We start from the raw sequence: 22,084 nt of genomic DNA, 5'->3' as shown, positions 1-22,084 counted from the left end.
TGCTGGTGATTTTTACGTATTGCAAGGAGCAACTGCTTGCAAGTAAGCCCGCTCTAAAAATGTTGGACCACAATGCACTTTACTCAAAACATTCTCTAGACTATTAGCACAGTAAAGACCCATAAGAAATACAATAATTCAAAATAAACAACTGGCAGGAGTGTACTTTACAGCAAGCATACATTTAATTAATTTAGCAGAAAATGCTGAATGCACCCAGATTTGTAAATCGCAAATCTTTGTAAAAATACAAAACAATTATAAATTGAACAAAACGCTTCGAAGAATCTCCGAACCAAACAAATGTAAACATTTCTCGTGGTTGTTTAAAGAGATAATTTCAGCCCAAAATAAAAAATTCTGTCATCATTTAGGCTACTCACCTTCGATTTACTCCAGATGTGTATATTTCTCTGTTCTGATGAACACAGAGAAAGATATTTGGAAGAAAGCTTATAACCAAACAGTTCTTGGACCCCGTTGACTACCATAGTAGGAAAAATAATTGTATATTGTGTTGAACAGGTTTTGAAGAATGAGGGGCAGCAAATAGTTCTGGGGCACTTTTGCCTAGAAGGAAAATTATAAATGGTAGTCAATGGGGTCCAAGTTGTTCATGTTTGGTTACAATTATTTGTCCAACCATCTTTCTCTGTGTTCATCAGAACAAAGACATTTTTGCAGGTTTGGAACAACTAGAGAGTGAGTTAATTAAGAAAGCGAGTCATTTTTGGGTGTACTGTCCCTTTAAATCAAGTTATGAGGTTAAATAGTAGAGTAATAGAAGAGAATCTATCTAATTTGTAAAAAAGAACACCACCAATAAACAATTTATTATTTATTACTTATTTGCATAAATCATACTATTAATGTGCCGTAGTGCCTCAAAAATAAACTTTGTACAGCTGTCTTTTCAATAGTTTAGGACAGTTTAAATTTATACTGAATAGACAAAATAATTTGCAGTTCAGCTCAACTGCCAACCATCAGTGCTCATAATAGCTGACAAATATTCTATAATATTAAATAGAAGCAGCAGAAGGCTACATATAAGATAAATAAAATTAAATAAGAGCTTTATTCAATGTACCAAGTTCCTACAAGGAAAGTTGTCCTGTTACCACAGTTTGGTCTGAGCCAACCACAATGTACATTGGCACGACACACTGCACCGTCATGTTGTTGAGATCCACATCATCTTCTGATCCGGTCGCCGTGGTAACCATTGGGGCAGTCACACTCACATCCGCAGACAGAAAGGGATTTGACATTGACTCCAGAGCCTGGGATAGAGACGATTGGAACATATATAGCATGAAACGCTTACTATCTATTTACACCTATAACATCAGAATGCAAGCATTTCTGTGTAAATGAATGTAAAGCCATGTTCACATTTGAACACATCTCACATCTTCCATGGTCCATATATCAGAGCAGTCAGTCTCTATGTTTGAATAGTTTATTCCAGTCTCTAGGAAAACATCCGTATTCCCACTACCCTATGAAGAACAAGCATCAAGACATTTGCTGGATTCTATACATTTAAAGGATATGCTTTTAAGACAATCTAGTCTTATTTATTGTTGTGTACAAGTTTAATTCATATCAATAAAGACGTCAGTGTCGAGCCATTGACTTACATTGGAGGATGTGTGATTGAGGACAGCTGAAAGAAGTCGAATGTACTCAGTCGCAGCTTTAAGCATGTCCACTTTGCTGGGCTTTCGGTCCTGTGGCATCACCGGCACAATGCGCCGGAGATACGAGAACATGCTGTTCAGGCTTCTTACCTTAGGGAAGGGATAGACAAATTAACCGTGAACATTACAGAGGATAATTTAACAGAGCTTTTTAATTTAAATGGTTCACCTAAAAACAAACATATTCCTTTCTTGCTGCTTTAGCCTATGTTTTCCATGTTCATTTCTATGTAAATGGAGAAATAAGGAAAGACCCATTCACTTGAATTGCAATTTAGGGAGCTTTTTTTTTTATAGTATTTCACAAGGAGTTTTTGTAGTATACATACCCCATACAGCAGCTTTAAACAAAAACAGAGCAAAAGTGTGTCAAATGTTGCACGGAGACTTTAAATATCATTTTATTTTAATAATATTTGTAGCACAGCCACAGTCATTATTGATTTACGTAAAATAACAAACAAGACATCATTAAACATTTCTCCGTTAGTAGTGTCCGTCTTATGAGTAAAGTTAAAAAAAAAAACCTACTCCTATCCTGGATCATGAGCCCACACTCTTAAAAAAGAAAAGAACCATTTTTGGTTCCACAAATAATCATCTCTTTCTTACCTTTTTAGAATCTGAAGAACCTTTTTTCACCACAAAGAACATTTTGTGAACCAGAAAGGTTAGCTTCAGATATTAAAGATTCTTTATGGAACCATTTAGACGAAAAATATAAAACAATTTTATGGCATCATGAAGCAGCTTTATTTTTAATATAGGATGAATTCAATGCAAACACATTCTGCAAGAATAGTGAAAAATGTAGAATAGTCTAAAGAACCAGATGTCGTAAATTCACAATAAAGACTAGCATCATAACAATGACCATCATTTAACTTGTCACATAAGGTTGAGTTCAATTGTGTGAATTTATCAACACTGATGACATCACCTAGTCGGTTTCCCTTAAAATCACATAAACCATTATCATAATTGCACATCTGCACCACTTAGATCCACCATTCAGAAAGAACATGGACTTCACAAGTTCACATTTGAAACAATTATCTGCAGCCTAATACTCTGTGAAAATAAGCCAATCATAAGATTGAGCAAAGCATCCATCTAAAGAGTTATTAAACTAGATTTCTATTCTAGGTTCTAGGAACTAGGCTTTCTAAGAAACAGCGGGGATGTTTAAAGACATACGGGAGAACGTTCAGGACAAAAGTCTTAAGAGGCATGAGAAAATACGAGATCTTCCACATTATCAGCCACCGAAAACTTGCCATAGCATCGCCAGAGCAGCAGTTATAATAGTCAAAGTTCTAGATTCAGCAACCGTGGTTTTACTACAGTAACCCGGTTTATTTTTTGCTTCATGTTTTGTGGCGTGTAAAGCTCACGAATAAACATCAGGCTTTTATATATTACGCAGCAAAAATGTATGATCTATTTAAAGTGATAGTTCACCCAAATATGAAAGTTCCATCATAATTTGCTCACCCTCCTGTCGTTTCGTACCTGTATAAAATAATTTCTGATGAACACAAACATATTTGGAAGAACGTTAGTAATATTCAATGCTGTGACATCATAGACTGCCATAGTAGGGCAAATATAATGCTAGTCAAAGGTGCCCCAGAACTGTTTGTGTTCCTAAATTCTTCAAAATATGTGTTCAACAGAACAAAAAATATATAAAATATTGATTTTCCTACTATGGTAGTGTATGATATCACAGAACTGAACATCCTTACAAACACCTTTGTGCTTCACAGAACAAATACATGCATATAGACCTGAAACAACTTGAGGGTGAGTAAATGACAGAATTTTCCTTTTTGAGTGAACTATCCCTTCAAGTCAACACCTCAGTGTCCATAACAATGCACAGACTTCCGCGTAAAAGGATATAGGCCCACCGACCCGCCTGGACACTCACCCGCAACCTCTCCTTTGCGTTGGCAAGCTGTCGTCTTTTAACAGACTTATCTCTGTCTTCGGTGTCTATGTAGTGTCCGTCTTCCAACCGGACAAATTTGCCGATACTCACGTGCACTGGGAGTGATGGCTCAGCACTCTCGCGCAATAAAATATCACCCATGAGCTCGCGCTCCGGGACCTTCATTAGACCCACCACAGCCCTGAGCTTTCTACCTGTCATTTTATTTCTCTATTTTCCTAATTAACTAATCAGATAACTTTTCATTTTATAATCTATTGTAAGAAGGACAAGCAAAAAAAATGCGGGGGAATCACAGCGTGCAACGGGATCTATTGTGGAATGAACAATTCTACTGGAAGCCAATCAATCACGTGATTATATACATCTAATTCAAACTAATTTCACCTGTGTGTCAAGCCCCGCCTTTAAACGATCCGGTGACAGGTGCGTTTTCAATCTTGACCGCTAGATGGCGTTACAACGATGTGTTTCCCTACTGCATGTCTAAATGATCAAGAACTTTGAGCAATGCGATTTAATGTGAAGCTTCGGTTTAATTGTTGGAGTGGCTCTGTTTCATTCTTCTCTTTTAGTTAAGGATGGAAGTAGGCCTAATTTGGAACGGCAGCCTTCCGTTATGACAACGCCCCATTTGTGCATCATTTATTCTCCATCATGTCATTCCAACCCTGTATGACTTTTTTTCTTATGAAGGAAGAAGGAAGTCCACGAGATGGACACAAACCACTGAGTAGCCTATAATCTTCTGTGTACAGAAGAAAGAGTCACACAGAATGTTAATGTTAATATTAAACCTATTATCTACATTTTTACCGTGTTTATTTTCCTAGTTGTGCAAGCACTGTTGAGCTTGAAGAGATGCTGCAGTTTTTGCCAGAGGTCTTTTTTCTACATTGGAGATTTGGGCTTCTCGCCACCATTTGCATAGTGTTTTGCACTGTTTGCCAGCCCGAGGGTCTGCTGACATCAGCTTTAGAATTAAACGTTTTCGTATTTATTAATGTAACTTTAAAATTTAACATTCTGCTTTATTTATTTATGATTACATTTAGGTATTTATAGTCCGTATAAGGGAAAAAAAAAAAAAAAAAAGGAAAAGGGTGGCTTGTCCACTTCAGGTTGGTGGAGAGTTCCTTCCTCAAGTGGAGGAGTTTAAGTATCTCGGGGTCTTGTTCACGAGTGAGGGAAGGATGGAACGGGAGATTGACAGACGGATCGGTGCAGCTTCTGCAGTCATGAGGTCGATGTACCGGTCCATCGTGGTGAAGAAAGAACTGAGCCGCAAGGCGAAGCTCTCAATTTACCGGTCAATCTACGTTCCTACTCTCACCTATGGTCATGAGCTTTGGGTCATGGCCGAAAGGACAAGATCCCGGATACAGGCGGCTGAAATGAGCTTCCTCCGCAGGGTGGCTGGGCGATCGGGTGAGAAGCTCGGTCACCCGGGAGGAGCTCGGAGTAGAGCCGCTGCTCCTCCACATCGAGAGGGGTCAGCTGAGGTGGCTTAGGCATCTGTTACGGATGCCTACTGGACGCCTTCCCCGGAAGGTGTTCCGGGCTTGTCCGACCGGGAGGAAGACCTAGGACATGCTGGTGGGACTATGTCTCCCGGCTGGCCTGGGAACGCCTCGGTGTCCCCCCGGAAGAGCTAGAGGAAGTGTCTAGGGTGAGGGATGTCTGGGCATCTCTGCTTAGACTGCTGCCCCCGCGACCCGGCCCCGGATAAGCGGTAGAAAATGGATGGATGGATGGATAGTCCGTATAAGACCTGTGTTTCTCTCTTTTATCTTAAATGTGCTTCTCTGAGATAACCACATTGTTTTTTGTTTTAACTTGTATAACTTTAAAGTTTTGCGTATAGTCAACATGTTTCATGTACTGCTGCTTTGTAACAAGCGCTATTTAAATAAAGTTGACTTGACACAGGTCTCTATCCCTTTATTTTATACACCAATTAAAAGTATTTTAAGCATACCATGGTTTTAAATAATTATTTGAGCACAAGTATACTTGCAGTAATAGTATGAATAAAACATTTCCTATTTTTGACAAACCTTAACAGTTAACAATGTAGTTGACGTGTCCTATGGTGTAACAGCAAAATAAAAAGAATAACAATGAAGATAAATCTCTCTTTCTTCTCAGAAATCATCCTTCATGATGTGATTAAGTGAAATTCATCCTCCCGTTGAAACACTTACATGATGCACTGTGATTCTAAAAAAAAGATGTCATACTTAACCGCATACTGCTTAAGAAAAGCTTCAGATTGGTTGCTTATTTGAAAATGTACAAATGCAAAAATCTTTCTGTGGCGGTTAAATTTAAGGCGTGGTTAGGGTTAGGAGATAGAACATACTGTAATGGCATTATAGCTACAATACCATTTGGTTTAGTATAAACAACTATGCACATCTCCATGAAGATAACAAAACAAACATGTGTGTATTTACACATTCAGCATGGTTAAACGTGTACACTATCCTATGTACATAAGTGTCATTCATTTCCTGTTTCTCTACTTCACATAGTCATAAAACAGCAGTAGCCACACCTGAGAACTCCAACACCTGACCTTATACTAACTGGCTCTATAATCAAATGATGCATCGTGGATTTGTCCCTCAAGTGCTGAATCTTCACCAGGTGTAAGATGAATGAGTGTTTCCCATATACAGTGATGTTCATATATCATTCGTAGTCCCAAATCTATTATTTGTAGTCCTAAATCTATTCGAACAAAGTTTGGCACTAAGAGTCTTCTTTTGAATGAATGAGGTTGATGTTGAGTTAACAAGACTGAACCGCATGTAATTGTGTCTGCTGGTCAGAGAAAACATCTCCATAATTCAAAACAATGGGCATAATGTTTTATTTTCTTCCATTCTTCATTTTCTCTTATATGCCTGGCTTTTCATTTAGTCAATTATTGTAATTATATGTTTAATTCAGTTATACTGTGTAAAGCAGTTTACACATTTATCAGCCGTATGAATCAAAAATGCAACAAATGACATTCTTACTAAGCATTTTATTATTGTGTTTAGTAAAAATACAAGCAAATAAATCTGTCAATGGGGTGAAAAAAATAAACTTGAATTAGGTACTTGAGAAAAAGGTCAATCTAAATAAAAAAATATTTTTCTCACCCAATGGACAGATTTCTTTAGATTGTTTTACCATAAATACTTAATTCTTATATTATGTTTCATTAAACAAGACTAAATATTTAGATAAAGTCTTAGATATTTTTTTACTAAAAACAAGACAACATTTTTTAGTAAGAATGTCATTTTTTTGGCAGTGAACCTGCTGACATCCTGGCACAAGAATGTCATGTGTCTTTCAATTGTTCATTGGACAAACCGTAGGTGTCTTCACTGATTTCTGGGAACAATTGAGGCACCATCGTAGGTTTGGAATCCGATCCGAGCTGCCGTTTTACATCAATTCGCCCGTAGGATGTCAAGAAGTCCACCCGTCTTAATCTGATAACCGACACTGTACAAAGATTAATTATTGTATTATTCCAAATTAGTATGCATAGTGGCACTGCAGGTATTTTACCCACGTACTGCGTGTTTAAACAGAAACGTTATTGAACACTTGAAGCCTACAGCAAAGTTCTTTAACACAACACCAATGAGCCATGTCTGGTTTTGTGTAATGTCTCAGGTTATGAAAAATATCAAGTGAAAGTTCAACGTTGAAATAACTCTCAGAAGAATGGTAACATTTTGACCTTCTGAAGTCTAAGCATCTTAAAGCGGCCCTACTCAGACAGTTTCTGTATATCTCATGGTAACCTTGAGTACTTACAGAATAGTACCTTTCAACTTCGCACCTTTCAAATATCCGCAGAATCTTTCATTTGATCACATTTATAAAAGACAGATACAGCTGTACGAGTATTTCCGAAAACATGCGACGTGTGTTTGGGAGGGGGTGCGGAACTTGGTAAACTCCATTCTGAGGCGCTGGCGGATGTAACGATGCACTGCATCGTGGCAGAACGGAGAATGCATGACGTCATGTGACAAGGGCCTATAGGGTACAAAGAAAAATAGTTACGTAACGATACGTTAATGTTCCAAAAGAAATTCTCAAACCTGTACAAACACTGGGGGACTGTATCGTGCACAGAAATACTACGTAATACGTCCAAATCGTTTTTTGACAAAGCATGAGAACACAAGGAAGTCAGAATGCATGACACACTGTTGCACCACCCCTTTAAATATGACTCATATTACACTCATTACACTATGTGTAAGAGCAGAAGAGGGATGTTTGAAATTGAGAAACAGCTCCTCTAAATTGCAGAGAGAGTCCAGAAAAACGAAGCTGTGATGTTTCTGTATTGTGTGAGACTAAAGAGACATGCTCAACGTGTATGTGTACACTTTCTTGATCTAGGTCACTTTAATTCAGAGAATATAAAGGATACTCTGTGTCATTTAAAATGATCTGGGAAACCATTCTGTTAATCTCTTTTTTTTTGCGTTTTTAAGTCACTAATGTTTAAGATGATTGGATTACTTATAAATTCCAGCTAACTTCCTGAAGCACTTGTCTGAAAATCACATTCAGACATTAGTAATACAGTTCAGAACTTTAAACCAGTGGTTCTCACACTTTTCAGGTCAACCACCTTTAATAAAGTTAGTTGTAATCTTTCTCTTTACATCGTCCTCCAATTCTAATTATTATTAATAATACAAACTCTTATGGACTCTTATGGTGGAATTATTAACTTTGTGGGGACTTGCAGAAAGCAAACCAAACTTATATTAAAGACAAACAATGTGGAAAGAATTAACACAGAAGATAAATAAATACACCTGTACTTTAACGTCAAGAGAACAGCTGTATAACAAACGGAGACACACACTTTACTGAAGCAGCCCTTGTCAAACGATACATAAAACAGTCACCAATTTCAGCTGCATTACATTTTAAAGTTAAATCAAATTAGCTTTATGAGTCAATTACACATAATTAAAAATGAGTTCTAAAATACAACTAGATGTCAGTTTAATAAAATGTAAGCGTATTTGACTCATAAAGCTAATTTGATTTAACTTGAAATTGTAATAAAGCGATTTAGCTTAAGTTTCTTTACACCGTTTATCACTTGAGGGACTTCATAAACATGCAATGACATAAAAACAACGCTACACTTTGAAAAGTTCAACTTTGAATGGCAACTTACTTTGTATAACTTGTCAAATGAGTCAGTTTAATATCATTTTAATTCGAGGACATGCAAAGCCGATTTGATTCAACTTAAAAATGTAAGGCAGCTTTTGAACTCGAGTTATTAAGTTGAAGTTTTAAATGTAAAGTGTAGAAACACTTTCTGTTTAACATTTTTACAGATAGCCTACCAAAAGTGCATCCCCACAAACCTACCTGTATAGTACAGCACATCATTGTTCGCAATATTTATGACTCAATTTATAATATTCATACACTTTTTAATATTTATACAGTATGCAGTACGCCTTTATTCCACACTGGACAACCTGGCTTTAGTTTGGAGGCAGGACACACCTTCTTCGCGTTCATTCGCCTGCAAAAGATGCAAATGACGCAAGACGCTCAAATTACTGCTGCGGAGGGGGTGGATTAATCGTGACGTCACTTCTCATCATCCTTGCGTGAGACGGCGCGAGTTGAAGAAAGAGTTTTGAGAAACTTCAAGAACATGAGCACGCGCTCAAAGTGACCTGGTATCAGTTCAGATCGCATTTATAAAGTTAAGAGACGCCAAAGTTCACAAAAGAGGATGATCGCCTCCCATTTACTGGCGTACTACTTCACCGAGCTACACCATGACGACGTTCAGAAAGTAAGTAACGTTACTCAAACCGGGCTCGTCCTAAAGCCGGCTTATCAAGAGTCATTGATTTTATCCGATCGAATAGCTCTTCGGACGAACAGAGATCGTTATCTGTCAATAGTTAAACACGTTTGTAGAGGGCGATACTATGCGTTTAGCATCCTTTATCTACACACGTGTCTTTACAAGGTCGAATACACGATTTAAGATGACTACGAATAAAATCAAACTGACACCTGAGTGCAGGGTCTGGTGCTTCTGTTGATGCGACGTGGAGCTGTTAAATGTACTGAACTATACTTACGCAGACTCCCTCAAACTGGTTTTTGCGTCACTTACGTCAGTTTGCGAGCAGCCGGTTTCCGCATTTTTTTAAGTATGGATATTTACAAGTATACCTACTGCATAGGAGAGCCCTTCAATCCTCCGACCTCGTACTTAGGGAAGCTAGTTTATACATGGGTATATACAACGTGTCGTTTAACAGTTTGGCCGATGTGTTGTGTATAAAATAAGTCGATAGGAATAAACAGAAGCGATATTGTTTAAACTAACTGGGCAAGTTAGACAAGTGAAATATGTCGCTTCCTGCCACGACGTATCTTTAAATGAATGAGACTTGCGCCCGTAACCTGAGGCGCCGGTGACGCGCATCACACCCCGCGCGCGTCTTATGGCTGTCGGATAAATTCCGCTATTACATCAACTTACGGTGACCTCTGTGACCTTATTCTGTCTTGGCACAAAGTGGATTCACATATGACAAGGTCACAAAATGTCAGACCAATGGGTATTATATGAAAGATGATAGCACAAGCGCTCTTGGCACCTGCTCTCCGTTTTAAATGATTAATTTGTTAATAAATTATTGTATTGTTTTATCTTGACTTGTTCTTTCTAAGAGTAACATCTGTGGTTAAACGTTTTTAAGAATGTATAAGAAAAAATACATTTCTGAGAAAAAGCATAAAATGTGTGTATTATACAGTATCTATCTATCTATCTATCTATCTATCTATCTATCTATCTATCTATCTATCTATCTATCTATCTATCTATCTATCTATCTATCTATCTATCTATCTATCTATCTCTATCTCTATCTCTATCTCTATCTCTATCTCTATCTCTCTTTCAAGATATATATACACACACATGTATATGTACGTCTATATATGTACATCATATCAGTCATAGCCATAACATGATACAAATAGGCAACGTCTATCACTGTAAATGATAGATTATTTGATTTTGAGATGCACCAATCGAATTTCCATTTAATACCGAAATTATTTTATTGACACTAATGATGATGTAAAATAATAAACAAAGATATCAAGATGATATTTTCATAGAATATTCTTTGCATGATGTACACCGATTTGATGTTTAAAGGGCATATGGTGTTTGGCAGCCCTTTTTACAAGTTGAGCTGTTAAATGTGGTCCGTCCATTAATAGTGATTATTTAGGCTTCTCCGTCTGCTGATTTATGTTTCCACATTGTGTTGTATTTCTAGCGCAGGTTGTAAATGTTCGGGCAGTAAAAATTCCACTGGGATCCCGTCAGATTCTCAGTTCGTGCTCTCTGACTTTCATAATATCCTGGTGCTGTAACACGCTTGTCACAAGTTCAAGAGTCCTGAAACATCTTGTGTAAATGAAAGCACTTCCTTCCGTGTAGAAGTGCTGCTTCACCTATCACGCGTTGAAGTTAAATGGTCAAAAGCGTGCGTAACAAGTTACTGGTGTTGAAATTGCCATGAACTCCATCTCGAACACAAACGACAACCTATCCAAAGAACCCGAGGCCTTGGTGCCCTATCTTAAGTCTGTACAGAGGCCATCCTCTTGTCTTTGTGATATTCTTGATCGGAGATTTAACACCGTTGTGTCTCCCATTGTATTTAGTCCTCTGATACGGTGTTCTTTTAAGTTAGTCCAAATCTTAAACGGAGACATCCTTTACTGGGGTGGGAGAAAAAGCGATTCGCAATGAATATCGATTCAATCTGCTAGCGGCTCGAATCGATTCACAAATTTCGAAAAACCGTTACTTAATATAATGATGTAAATTCTTTGGAACAAATAAGGCGGAAGTCAACTGAAAGAGCGAAACACCATTTTAGTTTTGCGTACAGCGTGTACCTGATTTCTGGGACCCGCTGAGACATTTTAGCAAAGAGAAGGGAGTTCAAGGTGACTATCTGTCTGTACTTGCAGTCCTGTTCTTTTGTTACACGCCTATGATTCCCGAATGCAGACATTTTTGAGAATCTGAATTACAGGAGAGCTGGTTACACTTTATCACCCCAGTTTACAGACGGGTAGACTCATGTGTATATTCTTATATTGCACTTAAGTAACTTAGTCACGGTTATATCACCCTTCTTTGCAAAACCCGCTTTTTTTTCTTTTTCGCAATTCTAATGGATAATATCAACCCCATCTAACATTTTCCTTCCTTATTTGATAAGCCTCTTCAGAAATACGTCGTATTACGTAAATCCATCTCAGTTTTACTTCCATGACGACTTAAAAAAGGCTGGTTTACTCTACGTGTTTTATTGATTAATGTATGTATGTACAGTGTAATGTTGACACTCCTTTATATGTCAGGCGTTGTGATGTGTTTGTCCCCCTGTAGTGGTAAATGTCATTCTAGTCATATGGGCTTCACCTCTCAGTGTAGTTCAGAGTATTAACCTAGAAAATGCCATTTCCTGTGTGTATGTGTGTTTTGGAATGTGGGTTCTTCATGATATTCCCCAGGGTGATATCCTAAAGCAGACTTGAACCATTATCGAACTAAAGTTACAAGGTAGGATTGAGTGACCAAGAAGTTTCAGTCATTATTTACTCTCCGTTCGGTTCCGTTTTGTCAGTAAAAGAAATAACTTTTAAAACTTTTCCAAAGTTGAGGAGCTCTGGCCATAGAAAGACAGCTGATAATGACCAGGGACCAGTTCGACAGTAGATGGCAACCACCTTAAAAAAAAATATATATTTTTGGAAAATTTTATTAAAACTGTAATAATTTTTTTTTTTTGACTCAAGCCCAATTTGTCTACATAGAGAGGGCTGATTTTACAACATGTACTCCATCCAGCCACCAGGGGTCAATCAAAGAGCCTGCAGCTTCACTTTTCAGGACGTATGAGACACACCCGACCATGACTCATGGGGTCACATTACAAGCGGCATAGTGTCAGGAACCCATTCAATTCAGTGGAGAACTGGCGACAGTTGGCGACTGGATGGGGCGTCACTAGCGATGCGACAAAGTTGAAATGTTTAAATATGAAAATGAAGAGCGACTTTTGAGATCGACATCCAATAGGCCGTCTTTTCACGCTTCCGGGTTTTTGACTTCTGCATCGTTCGACGCAATAATGTAAACAAGCTTAAAGGGACACTTCACCCAAAAATCACATTCGAGTTGTTCCAAATCTGTATTTTTTCTGACAAATACAGAGAAAGATATTTGGAAGAATGCTTACAACCAGACAGTACCCCCCCTCCATTGACTACCACAGTAGAAAAAACAATGATAGTCAAAAGTGCCCCAGAACAGTTTGCTGTCCTACATTCTTCAAAATGTCTTTTGTGTTCAACAGAACAAATACATTTATACAGATTTGGAACAACTCGAAGGTGAGTAAATGATGACAGAATTTTCATTTTGGCGTGAAGTATCTCTTTAATACTTTATCACCGCTGGTTTAAAGTTAAAGCGGCAATCTGTGTTTATTTTGGGATAAAAATCAGGAATCAATTGTTGACGCGAGCTAGGGTGTATAAACTCAAAACACTAGCAGACTATTAGCAGTCTGAGTGCACAAAACACACAGACATTAATTTTTATGTTTAATGTATATTGAAGTCGCAAAATAAGACTGTACAGATGAATTTAAGTGACTTTAAGTGCATTCTATTACAATGGGATTTAATCTGTTGGGGAAGTTGCTTTACTCTGCGGTGATGTAGTTTCCGACTCCTGTGAAAGGCCCGTAGGGAGTAAATATGATTCTTCTCTGAGCTTCTGCAGTGAGCGTCAACAGAAGTGGGAACGCTTCTTTTGGTGTACAAAACCTACTGTTGGTACTTACCAAAGACACGCAGTGAAAATAAGCGCTGAAAGGCATGAAGGCTTTTTTAAGATTTTAATTAATCACGGCATGCGATTTACTACAGTTTGCGCTCATCTTTGTATTCGTGTTTGGGGCTTTATTTATCGCCTAAAAAAAGCTCCCATCTGGGCTTTTTTTTGCCATTTAGTAAATCTGGCCCATGGTGTTTGCGTGATCTTTAAGGAAGTTGTCTAAAGCAGGTCTTTTCTCAACGTCTTTCAAGAGCTTTTTATGAAATCACCATTTGACCTTTCATTGCAATGTGGGACGGGACATTCCAGCTTCCCTTTCTTGTAAAAAGAGCATCAGCTGGCCGATGATCTCATGTTACCTCTGGCCTTCATACTCGATCTGTTGCTCTTTGTGAAAGGGAGTGTCAGACACACCCCTTACTGAATGCATTGTGTACACATGCAAATTCAAGTTCCTCTTTCTGTTTTGTTATTGTCTTTTAATGTTAAATGATTAGAAACCTGTTTATAAACACTCTGGTTTTTGAGTTCATAGATGTGTTCAGAATAAATGATAGCATACGGGTCAAAGATGCTAAGTTGTCCCTATCAAAATGAATTAACTGATGTGATCGTATGTCCAGTAAATGTAAGAAAAATGTCAAAATCTGGTTGAAATAATGTTACAGTGTCATTCTGTGTAACACAAAATTTATGTACATGCTTATTCTGACTTATTGAGCTTAAAATGAGTAAAAACTCTTATTGACAAATGTGCAAATCTAGGATGGTGGCAAATCAGATAAAAACAAATTACAACTAATTAGCATTTAGGGTGAAAGTAATTAGCCATAAATATAATTTTGTTGTCAGTTTGACGGACAAGATTGTTAGACTGAATGATATTTAAGTGGGCGTCTTCTGTTAATCAGGGAAAAATGAATGATATTTATTTTCTGCTCAGAAAAACTGAAATGCTATTAAATTAAACAGAAAACGTAAAATATACAGAAAACAACAATTTAAAGCAGTATTACAATTAAAATTTTTGTGCTTAAACCCTTTTTGCGTACTGCAATATATACATTGGACAAAGTATGCAGGACACTATGATAAATGCTTTAAAAAAACATTGTGCTTAAACCCTTTTTGCGTACCGCAATATATACATTGGAAAATTATGCAGGACGCTATGGTAAATGCTTTAAAACGTAGAACGCAATTTTACTTTTGTGCATGAAAGATGCCTTTGCAGTCAGTACAGTATACAAAGATAATAACGCACGTCCAGATTCCATAACATAACACTGTATACCCGGAGGTTTGTTTTGTTTTTAAAGTAGTGTAAATATATTCTTTGCTTCTTTAATCTCCCACAATGCATACATCTGCATACAATTCAGTGATTGGTGGAAAATATAAAAAGTCAATTTACCTGTTGTTGTTTTTTCATTGTTTCTTTTAAATCCCAGAAACTTTCATTGTTGTCACTAATTATTTGCTTTGGAAGGGTTTTAGAATTTTATCTTTAAAGCTCACGTGAATTTGTTTAGTTCATTAGTTTGGATTTTTACAGTACTTGTTTAACCCTGACTGACTGTCTCCATCTCTCAATCACTACTTGCATGTTTAAGTGATTTTAACAAATACATCCAGTGCTCGAATTGAAGGGGGTCTGGAGATCCAGGACCCCAGGCATAAGGCATTAGGGACCCTATGAGTGGTAAAAAATAGACATTTGCTTTAGAAATGAGTTTTAATGATAAAATAAAGTCTATTTTTTGGTCACATGTCATGTCACTTTAAGAATGTACGCTTGTGATCGTTTACTGGTTGAACGATGAAGATATATTTAGAATTGTTTTGCAGCATTTTCTATCAAAATGTCATTTCCAATAATTTTTGTTTTAAGATCATTGAAGTAATTTTCGTTTCCTACCCCCATAAGACACTATTCAATTCGAGCACTGAATAAAACTGTTGGCAATTTAAACAAATAAGCAAATTTATTAAAAAATTTGGAGTGCATTGCATTGGGTGCTATGTGTATTTAATGCATACAGAAAATGTACATTCTGCATATTGTATACATAATGCAAAAGTAGTATGAGTTGTATACTATTCCAGACGTTACCTGTGTCTTAACTTGAAATATTGGGTGAGTCAACTGGACATTATTGCAAAATAAACACATGGACATGGAGATCAGGGGTTTTATGGTGTAAAATTGACTGAACTGAATATTATCTTGTGCATTATGGGTATATATGATAAATAAATGGACACGAAATATTGATGTTGAAGAGATTATTTGGTAATTTAAGGAGAAAGAGACCGCGATGGATCTACTGTAGCACAGGGTTGGAAATTGGTTGTCAGGGACAAATTACAGTTTAATGCTCATATGAAATGAGAGGCAAATGCATTCAAGCTTTTTAGCCTTATAACAAACTATATTTGCACAGATACAAATCAAAGGAATATTGAGGTTTCTACTTTAAATGCATCATATAATAGAAGAGTGAAAAGATTTCATCAGTCTATCCGCTTTTGAGTTGATTATTTTGTTATACACAAAAACGTATTATAGAATTCGATGTTCACCTTTCATCTCTTCTTCCCAGGTGGACAAGTACCTGTTCCACATGCGGTTGTCTGAAGAGAACCTGATGGACGTCTCCAGACGCTTCAGGAAAGAAATGGACAAAGGTCTGGGCAGAGACACTAACCCAACTGCTGCCGTTAAGATGCTGCCCACTTTTGTTCGCTCCACACCTGACGGAACAGGTAACTTACATTTTTAGACTTTTAGAGAAATGACACAAACTACAGTTGAACTAAAACGGGCACAATTTGACTTCATGGGGTTTCTAATATAGGTATATATAGTATAGGTCTGCAAATGGATTTTCTCAAATCATATGCAACATAGTTCTCAAATTTGACAAATACTAGGCATCATCTATTATTATATTTTACTTTTAATATATTTTTTTAATTTAAACAACTGGTCCAAGGTGATAATTCACACACATGAACTGTGGTCGTGTTTTGTCTGACAACAAGAATACATTCAATCTAAATTTGGAAGAGTTTCAACTATTGCTACTACTCTTCAATTTAAAACCATATGTTTGCAAGTGTTGTTTAAAGGGATAGTTCACTCCAAAACATTTTTTTTAATAATTTACTTGACATCATGTCATTCCAAACCAGTTCTTATTCCATCAGCACACACAGTATATTTTGACAAATGATGGTAACCAAGCATCATTGAACACCATAGACTTCTGGACACAAAACTGAGACATTTCTCAAAATTTCAATCGTTCCAGAAGAAGAGTCATAGGCAGGTTTTCAATGACATTAAAAAGCATTGACAGAATTCTTATTTTTGGATGACTGTTCCTTTAATGGTGTCCATTGTAAGTCAATTTTTTTTAAATAATAAGGAAACTCAAGTGCGGAAAAGAGCGGGCGACGTATAGAATATTATTAAAAGTGTTTTTATTATTTATTTTTTGAGAAAATCTGTGTAGCCGTGGATGATGTACAGCGTTGTCTTTTACCTTAACACACAACAAGCTTGCATGCTGTTTGAAGACACTTTGTTCTGTGTCCCTACATGTCTGTCTGTATTTGTGAGTTGAGAAATAATTGATCTAGCTCTACAGGTGCTGTATTATCACGGGTCTCAGTGTTAAAGTGTTTGTGTGTGTTTTGCCTCTGTGACACTGACACCACACCAGGGGATAACCCTTGTTTCAGAGGACATTTGCCTGCCTCAGTCAGGGTGTGAAAACCAACTGTAATTGTGTTCCTGGAATGAATGCCTTCACACGGATCTCTAGTTATTGCAGCGGTCATGTGGGTGTGAACCACAGCTGCTTGGAAGAGTTGCCAAGGGAAACACACCGATCTGCGAGATGAGGGTGGACGCGTGTCCAGATGAATGTTTGCCGTACCGGCTTGCTCTGGGACTTCTTTTAAATGTCATGGTGTAGTTCTTGATGTTTTTTTGCTCATCCAGTTGTCGTGATAGTTCTTTGTGCCCGCCTCATCATTTCTGCAGCATTAGCACAGCTGCTCTGAAGGAAGGGATTGAAGTGTTGAAATGCTCTATGATAAATCTGTGAAGTTAGAGTCAAGGGTCTAGACACAGAAAACCCTTGACAGCTTCGAGGAAAAGCATACTGGAACATAAACAAAGAGTTTTCAAAGGGGTCATATCGTACGGTCAAAACTGTAACATATCTTAAAAAAAAGTGAGCTTGTCTTGCTGTAAGCACATTTGATTCACCCATAAAAAAGACAAGTTTTGTTGCTTTTTGTCAATTTGTGGTAGCTTTGGGGTCATTGATGTGCTAGAGGATTGCAATTTTTGTATTTTTATGACCAACCGAAAGCGTGTTCGTAATGTCTGGATTGATCAATGCATTATTGACCTTTGATCTTTTTTGACAAGCACTATAATGTTCAGAAAAAAACTTATTTCTAGATTTAAAGTATATCTTCCTTACGCAATGTGTTAGAATATGACTTTATAATATGCACACAAGGTTATGCCTAAAATGTACAGTTGAGGTCAAATGTACGCACCGGCGAGACGAAAGAACAGAGACGGGAGCCCCCGGAGCGACAGGGACGAGAGAAGGGAGAGAGGAAAAGAAAAAGAAATAGTCCGGTTCCCCGACACGCTGTCGCTCGGTCCTCAGCCAGCCGAGAAACTCTTCCTCGCGGTGCTATGCGATGGGACTGGACGCTCGATCCTCCTCCTCGTGTGTTTGATTTAAAGTCAGTTGGTTGTAAAGCATCTGAACATGATAACTGGTGTCAATTGTTTATATCTTATCTCTTAATTTAGTAATGTCTTTCTGACGCCATATAAATATATACGTTTCAAAGGAAAATAAATCCCCAAAATGTACTTTATTCCCCTAATATTCAGCACCACAACTGTATTTGAGAAGGAAAACACCATTTATTCATCCAGTTTGACTCAAAACGCAAATATGTATAAACGTTCATTCTCGCATGCATTCGTCTGAAATGCAAACCACAATCAACCGTTCTATCAAATAATGTTCTGCTGTCAAATATACATTTTAAAATTTGCTTGCAGAAACGGGTGACTTCCTGGCCCTGGACCTTGGTGGAACCAATTTCCGGGTTCTGCTTGTGAAGGTGTCCAGTAATGGAAAGCAAAAGGTGGAGATTGAGAACCAGATCTATGCCATTCCAGAGAACATCATGAGGGGCAGTGGAACAGAGGTGAGAACTATGTGTGTGTCTGGGTTCACACTACCTTACTACTCAGTGTCCCTACTACGAAGTGAAACGATACAAACGTTTGTTAAACACTTAAATGTAGTCATTTTGGCAAATAATCTTTGAAGCTTCTGTTCTCACACCATCTGTCTGAAATGAGCTGTTTTTAGACTGAACTTTTGAAGGTATAATGAGTGGATATTGTGTGTGTTGTTTGTTTTAACTGTCTCGACGCACACTTTCTTTTCTTTTTTAATTGGTGAAATGTTTAACACTTAAATGCTTAATTTAAATACTTTTTTTTCCAAAAGTTCTGCAAAACACAGGTGGCTTTTAACAACTTTTAATGCCCCCGTTTCATTTTCACAACAAATCCTAAATGTGCTGCTAAATAATCAATAATCAATCAACATAATAAACATCACCTTAAAATAATATAAAATAATAAACATCGCCTTTCTTTTGGTAAATTCTTTTAACAGACACTTTATTACCCAAAGTGTTTTACATTAGCATTTAATGTATTCAAAGCAACTTGGGATCTAACAGAGACTCTTCATCATGAGGTTCATTTAATGTATAAATGGCTCTAGAAAAGTTTGACTTTGCTGAAACCACATAAAGAAAGTGAAAAATGATAAAACAGGACACAAATAATAAGCTATTGAGAGGACAGTGATTGTCCTTCCTAGACTCCAAATTTGTTCGGATATGGCAACTCTGATAATATATACGATAAGTAAGGGATAATATACATATACGTTTTCTCGCGTATTACACGGCTACTTGCACCATAAGTAGGTTTTTGAACATTAAATATAGATTTGTTATATTTTTTTAGCTAATGCAGTTTTTGCTTTTGATTGAAAGCATGTGTCAAATGCCTAAATGTGCTTGTGCAATATAATCCATGCCATTTCGGTGCTTTAGTTTGATTTTTTGTTTCTATGTGGTATTCAGAAGTGGCATGACATAACTCATATTTCACCTTACACAAATAATTATTATGAGTTTATTTAATAGACACTTTATTAACCAAAGTGTTTTACATTAGCATTTAATGTATTCAAAGGAACTTGGGATCTAACAGAGACTCTTCATCATGAGGTTCATTAAAAGTATTAATGCCAGTAGAAACCACATAAAAGAAAGTGAAAAATTATATAAAACAGCACACGAATAATAAGCTATTGAGAGGACAATCCAAATTTGTTAGGATAAGACAACTCTGATAATATATATATGATAAGTTCGGGATAATGTACATGCAGGCTGTACGTTTATGAGCTTATTACACGGCTACTTGCACCATAAGTAAGTTATTGAATATTAAATATAGATTTGATATATTTTATTAGCTAATGCAGTTTGTGCTTTTGGTTGAAAGCATCTGTCAAATTCCTAAATGTCAAATGTGCTTATTCGGATGGCAGCTTCTTCATCACCACTTGCCGTAAGAGTTCTTTATTGGTGCGATGTGACAAGTGTGAAAAAGTACAGTTGATACCCAGCTGGCAGCATGTGATGAGTTGCACCTGCTACTTCATGCCTTTTGGCTTCACGGATGCATAATTCCAACACTTGTCTCGCTGCCTTCATGGTCCAGAGATGGCAGTGAGTCGTCTGGGCCGGCTCGTGTCTCTTCCTGTTTCTGTTCCCTTCTCTTTGCCTGGCCTGAGGACACGAAACCACTTTCCTTTTTGGATTGGATTTTCACATCTCGTTTTGGTTGTTTTCAGAGTTGTATTAACTACCAGCTACAGTAAACCATTTGTTCACTCTTTTGTTTACTACATTAAAAAACTGTTAATTGTAAAATCTGACCATACCCTGCGTGTTTATAATTATGAATATTTGCATTTAGGTTTATCTACTTCCTTTGATTTCATTTAGTTGTTGACAATTTTGAGCTACCTGTAGAGGTCTCGGCACAGGCGATTTTTGAGCGAAAGGACTCATGAATGGAAGGATGCAAATAAGTCTATCTCTGAATGAATCCTGTTAAATGTGTCTTCCAGCTTTTCGACCACATCGCTGAATGTTTGGCCAATTTCCTCCAAAAAATGGGCATCAAAGACAAGAAGCTGCCACTTGGGTTTACCTTTTCATTTCCCTGCCAGCAGACCAAACTGGATGAGGTGAGATGGGAAGGGAGAAAAATGAAACCGAAAACTAAAACGAGGGGCTTTTCAGTAAACATGTCAATCTGTTTGCGTTTGTGTTCGTACAGAGTTATCTGGTGTCGTGGACCAAAGGCTTCAAGGCGAGCGGAGTGGAAGGAAGAGATGTCGTGGCACTTCTGCGCAAAGCCATTAACAAGAGAGGGGTATGATGTGTCATGTTTTACATTCTGTTTACATTCTGGTTTTTGAAAATAAAGTAATCATGTTTTGGCATATTTAATACGATTTGTATGTTGAATACCACCGTAGCAAAAACATTGTCAATTTGTGTCTACCGTTACATTCTTACAAATAAAACAAAACAAAAACACTGTTGCTAAAGTTAATCCATGGTCAGTTTTCATTAGGGCTGGGTCAGTGTTTTGTTAAAGGAGGGGTGAAAAATGTTGCAGAAGAGGGAGGAGAAATATTATTAACTGTATTTAAGTATTGTGTAAAAAATTGACTTCATTGTGTGATTTAGGCTTGTGCCGGCATTAAATTTTTATGCGGCGGTAATTAATGAAGCTTTCATTATGGTAGACGGTAGTATCACGTGATGAAATGCATTACAAAAACATAAGCCAATATCAGTGTTATAGGGTCGAAAACAAGTTTAATAACATTTTCAAAAATCAACCAATAACAAGAAATAAATAGAAAGTACAGCATATTGATAATTTGTCAGGTGTTTAATTAAATATGATAAAACATATTTTGCTCCATATAGATTTTAGTAAGTGAACACATGTAATTGTGATGATTAAGCTAAAGATGTCCACTTTACTTGCTGTACAATAATGTAGTTAACATGCATAGTCAAATACATATGGGACATAATATTCATGGCTTGATATTTAAATGGTCATTTGAACTGAAACATCAGTTCACTATAAATAATAATTGATTGAATAATTTAATAAACATTGTGCGTAATATGTAAGTGCTTAAGGCACTTTGCAAAGGATAAACATATTTGAACCAAACAGGCCAAACTAAAAAAAAATTACACCAGCCGTTGTTTCCCAGGCTGGGATTAAATCTAATCCCAGACTAATATGCATGTTTG

The 22,084-nt window shown here is 37.0% G+C and overlaps 2 protein-coding genes across 3 annotated transcripts in view; one reads left to right on the top strand and one right to left on the bottom strand.

Annotated features, from left to right (window-relative positions):
• Positions 1-55: 55 nt before the first annotated feature.
• On the bottom strand, positions 56-4,036 carry figla (folliculogenesis specific bHLH transcription factor). Of its 2 annotated transcripts, none has more exons than XM_079451020.1 (4): positions 3,637-3,990; positions 1,644-1,793; positions 1,413-1,502; positions 56-1,283 (listed from the first exon to the last, which is right to left on the bottom strand). In XM_079451020.1, the coding sequence occupies exons 1-4, from the start codon at positions 3,856-3,858 to the stop codon at positions 1,098-1,100; spliced, it is 648 nt and encodes a 215-aa protein (XP_079307146.1). In that variant the 5' UTR covers positions 3,859-3,990; the 3' UTR covers positions 56-1,097. The 2 variants fall into 2 exon arrangements, with proteins under 2 accessions (XP_079307146.1, XP_079307147.1); XM_079451021.1 differs by having other exon boundaries at positions 826-1,283; positions 1,396-1,502; positions 3,637-4,036.
• A 5,235-nt stretch (positions 4,037-9,271) lies between these two features.
• Positions 9,272-22,084, top strand: part of hk2 (hexokinase 2) — a 32,070-nt gene continuing 19,257 nt past the window's right edge. Inside the window, exons 1-5 of the mRNA XM_079484083.1 lie at positions 9,272-9,511; positions 16,210-16,372; positions 18,708-18,856; positions 20,872-20,991; positions 21,084-21,179. Coding sequence (XP_079340209.1) covers positions 9,449-9,511; positions 16,210-16,372; positions 18,708-18,856; positions 20,872-20,991; positions 21,084-21,179 — 591 coding nt within the window. The 5' untranslated portion in view covers positions 9,272-9,448. The remainder of the gene's footprint in view (positions 9,512-16,209; positions 16,373-18,707; positions 18,857-20,871; positions 20,992-21,083; positions 21,180-22,084) is intronic.

Source organism: Barbatula barbatula, assembly GCF_947034865.1.
Source record: "Barbatula barbatula genome assembly, chromosome: 2".
NCBI classification, from domain to species: Eukaryota; Metazoa; Chordata; class Actinopteri; order Cypriniformes; family Nemacheilidae; genus Barbatula; species Barbatula barbatula.
This window is presented reverse-complemented; position numbering and strand designations above follow the sequence as displayed.

Coding starts and splice junctions, on each gene's coding strand:
- figla (XM_079451020.1), bottom strand. CDS start 3,858: ATGACAGGTAGAAAGCTCAGGGCTGTGGTGGGTCTAATGAAGGTCCCG. Junction 1,503..1,643: donor TCAATCACACATCCTCCAAT/GTAAGTCAATGG, acceptor TGTTCTTCATAG/GGTAGTGGGAATACGGATGT. Junction 1,284..1,412: donor ATATATGGACCATGGAAGAT/GTGAGATGTGTT, acceptor TCTCTATCCCAG/GCTCTGGAGTCAATGTCAAA.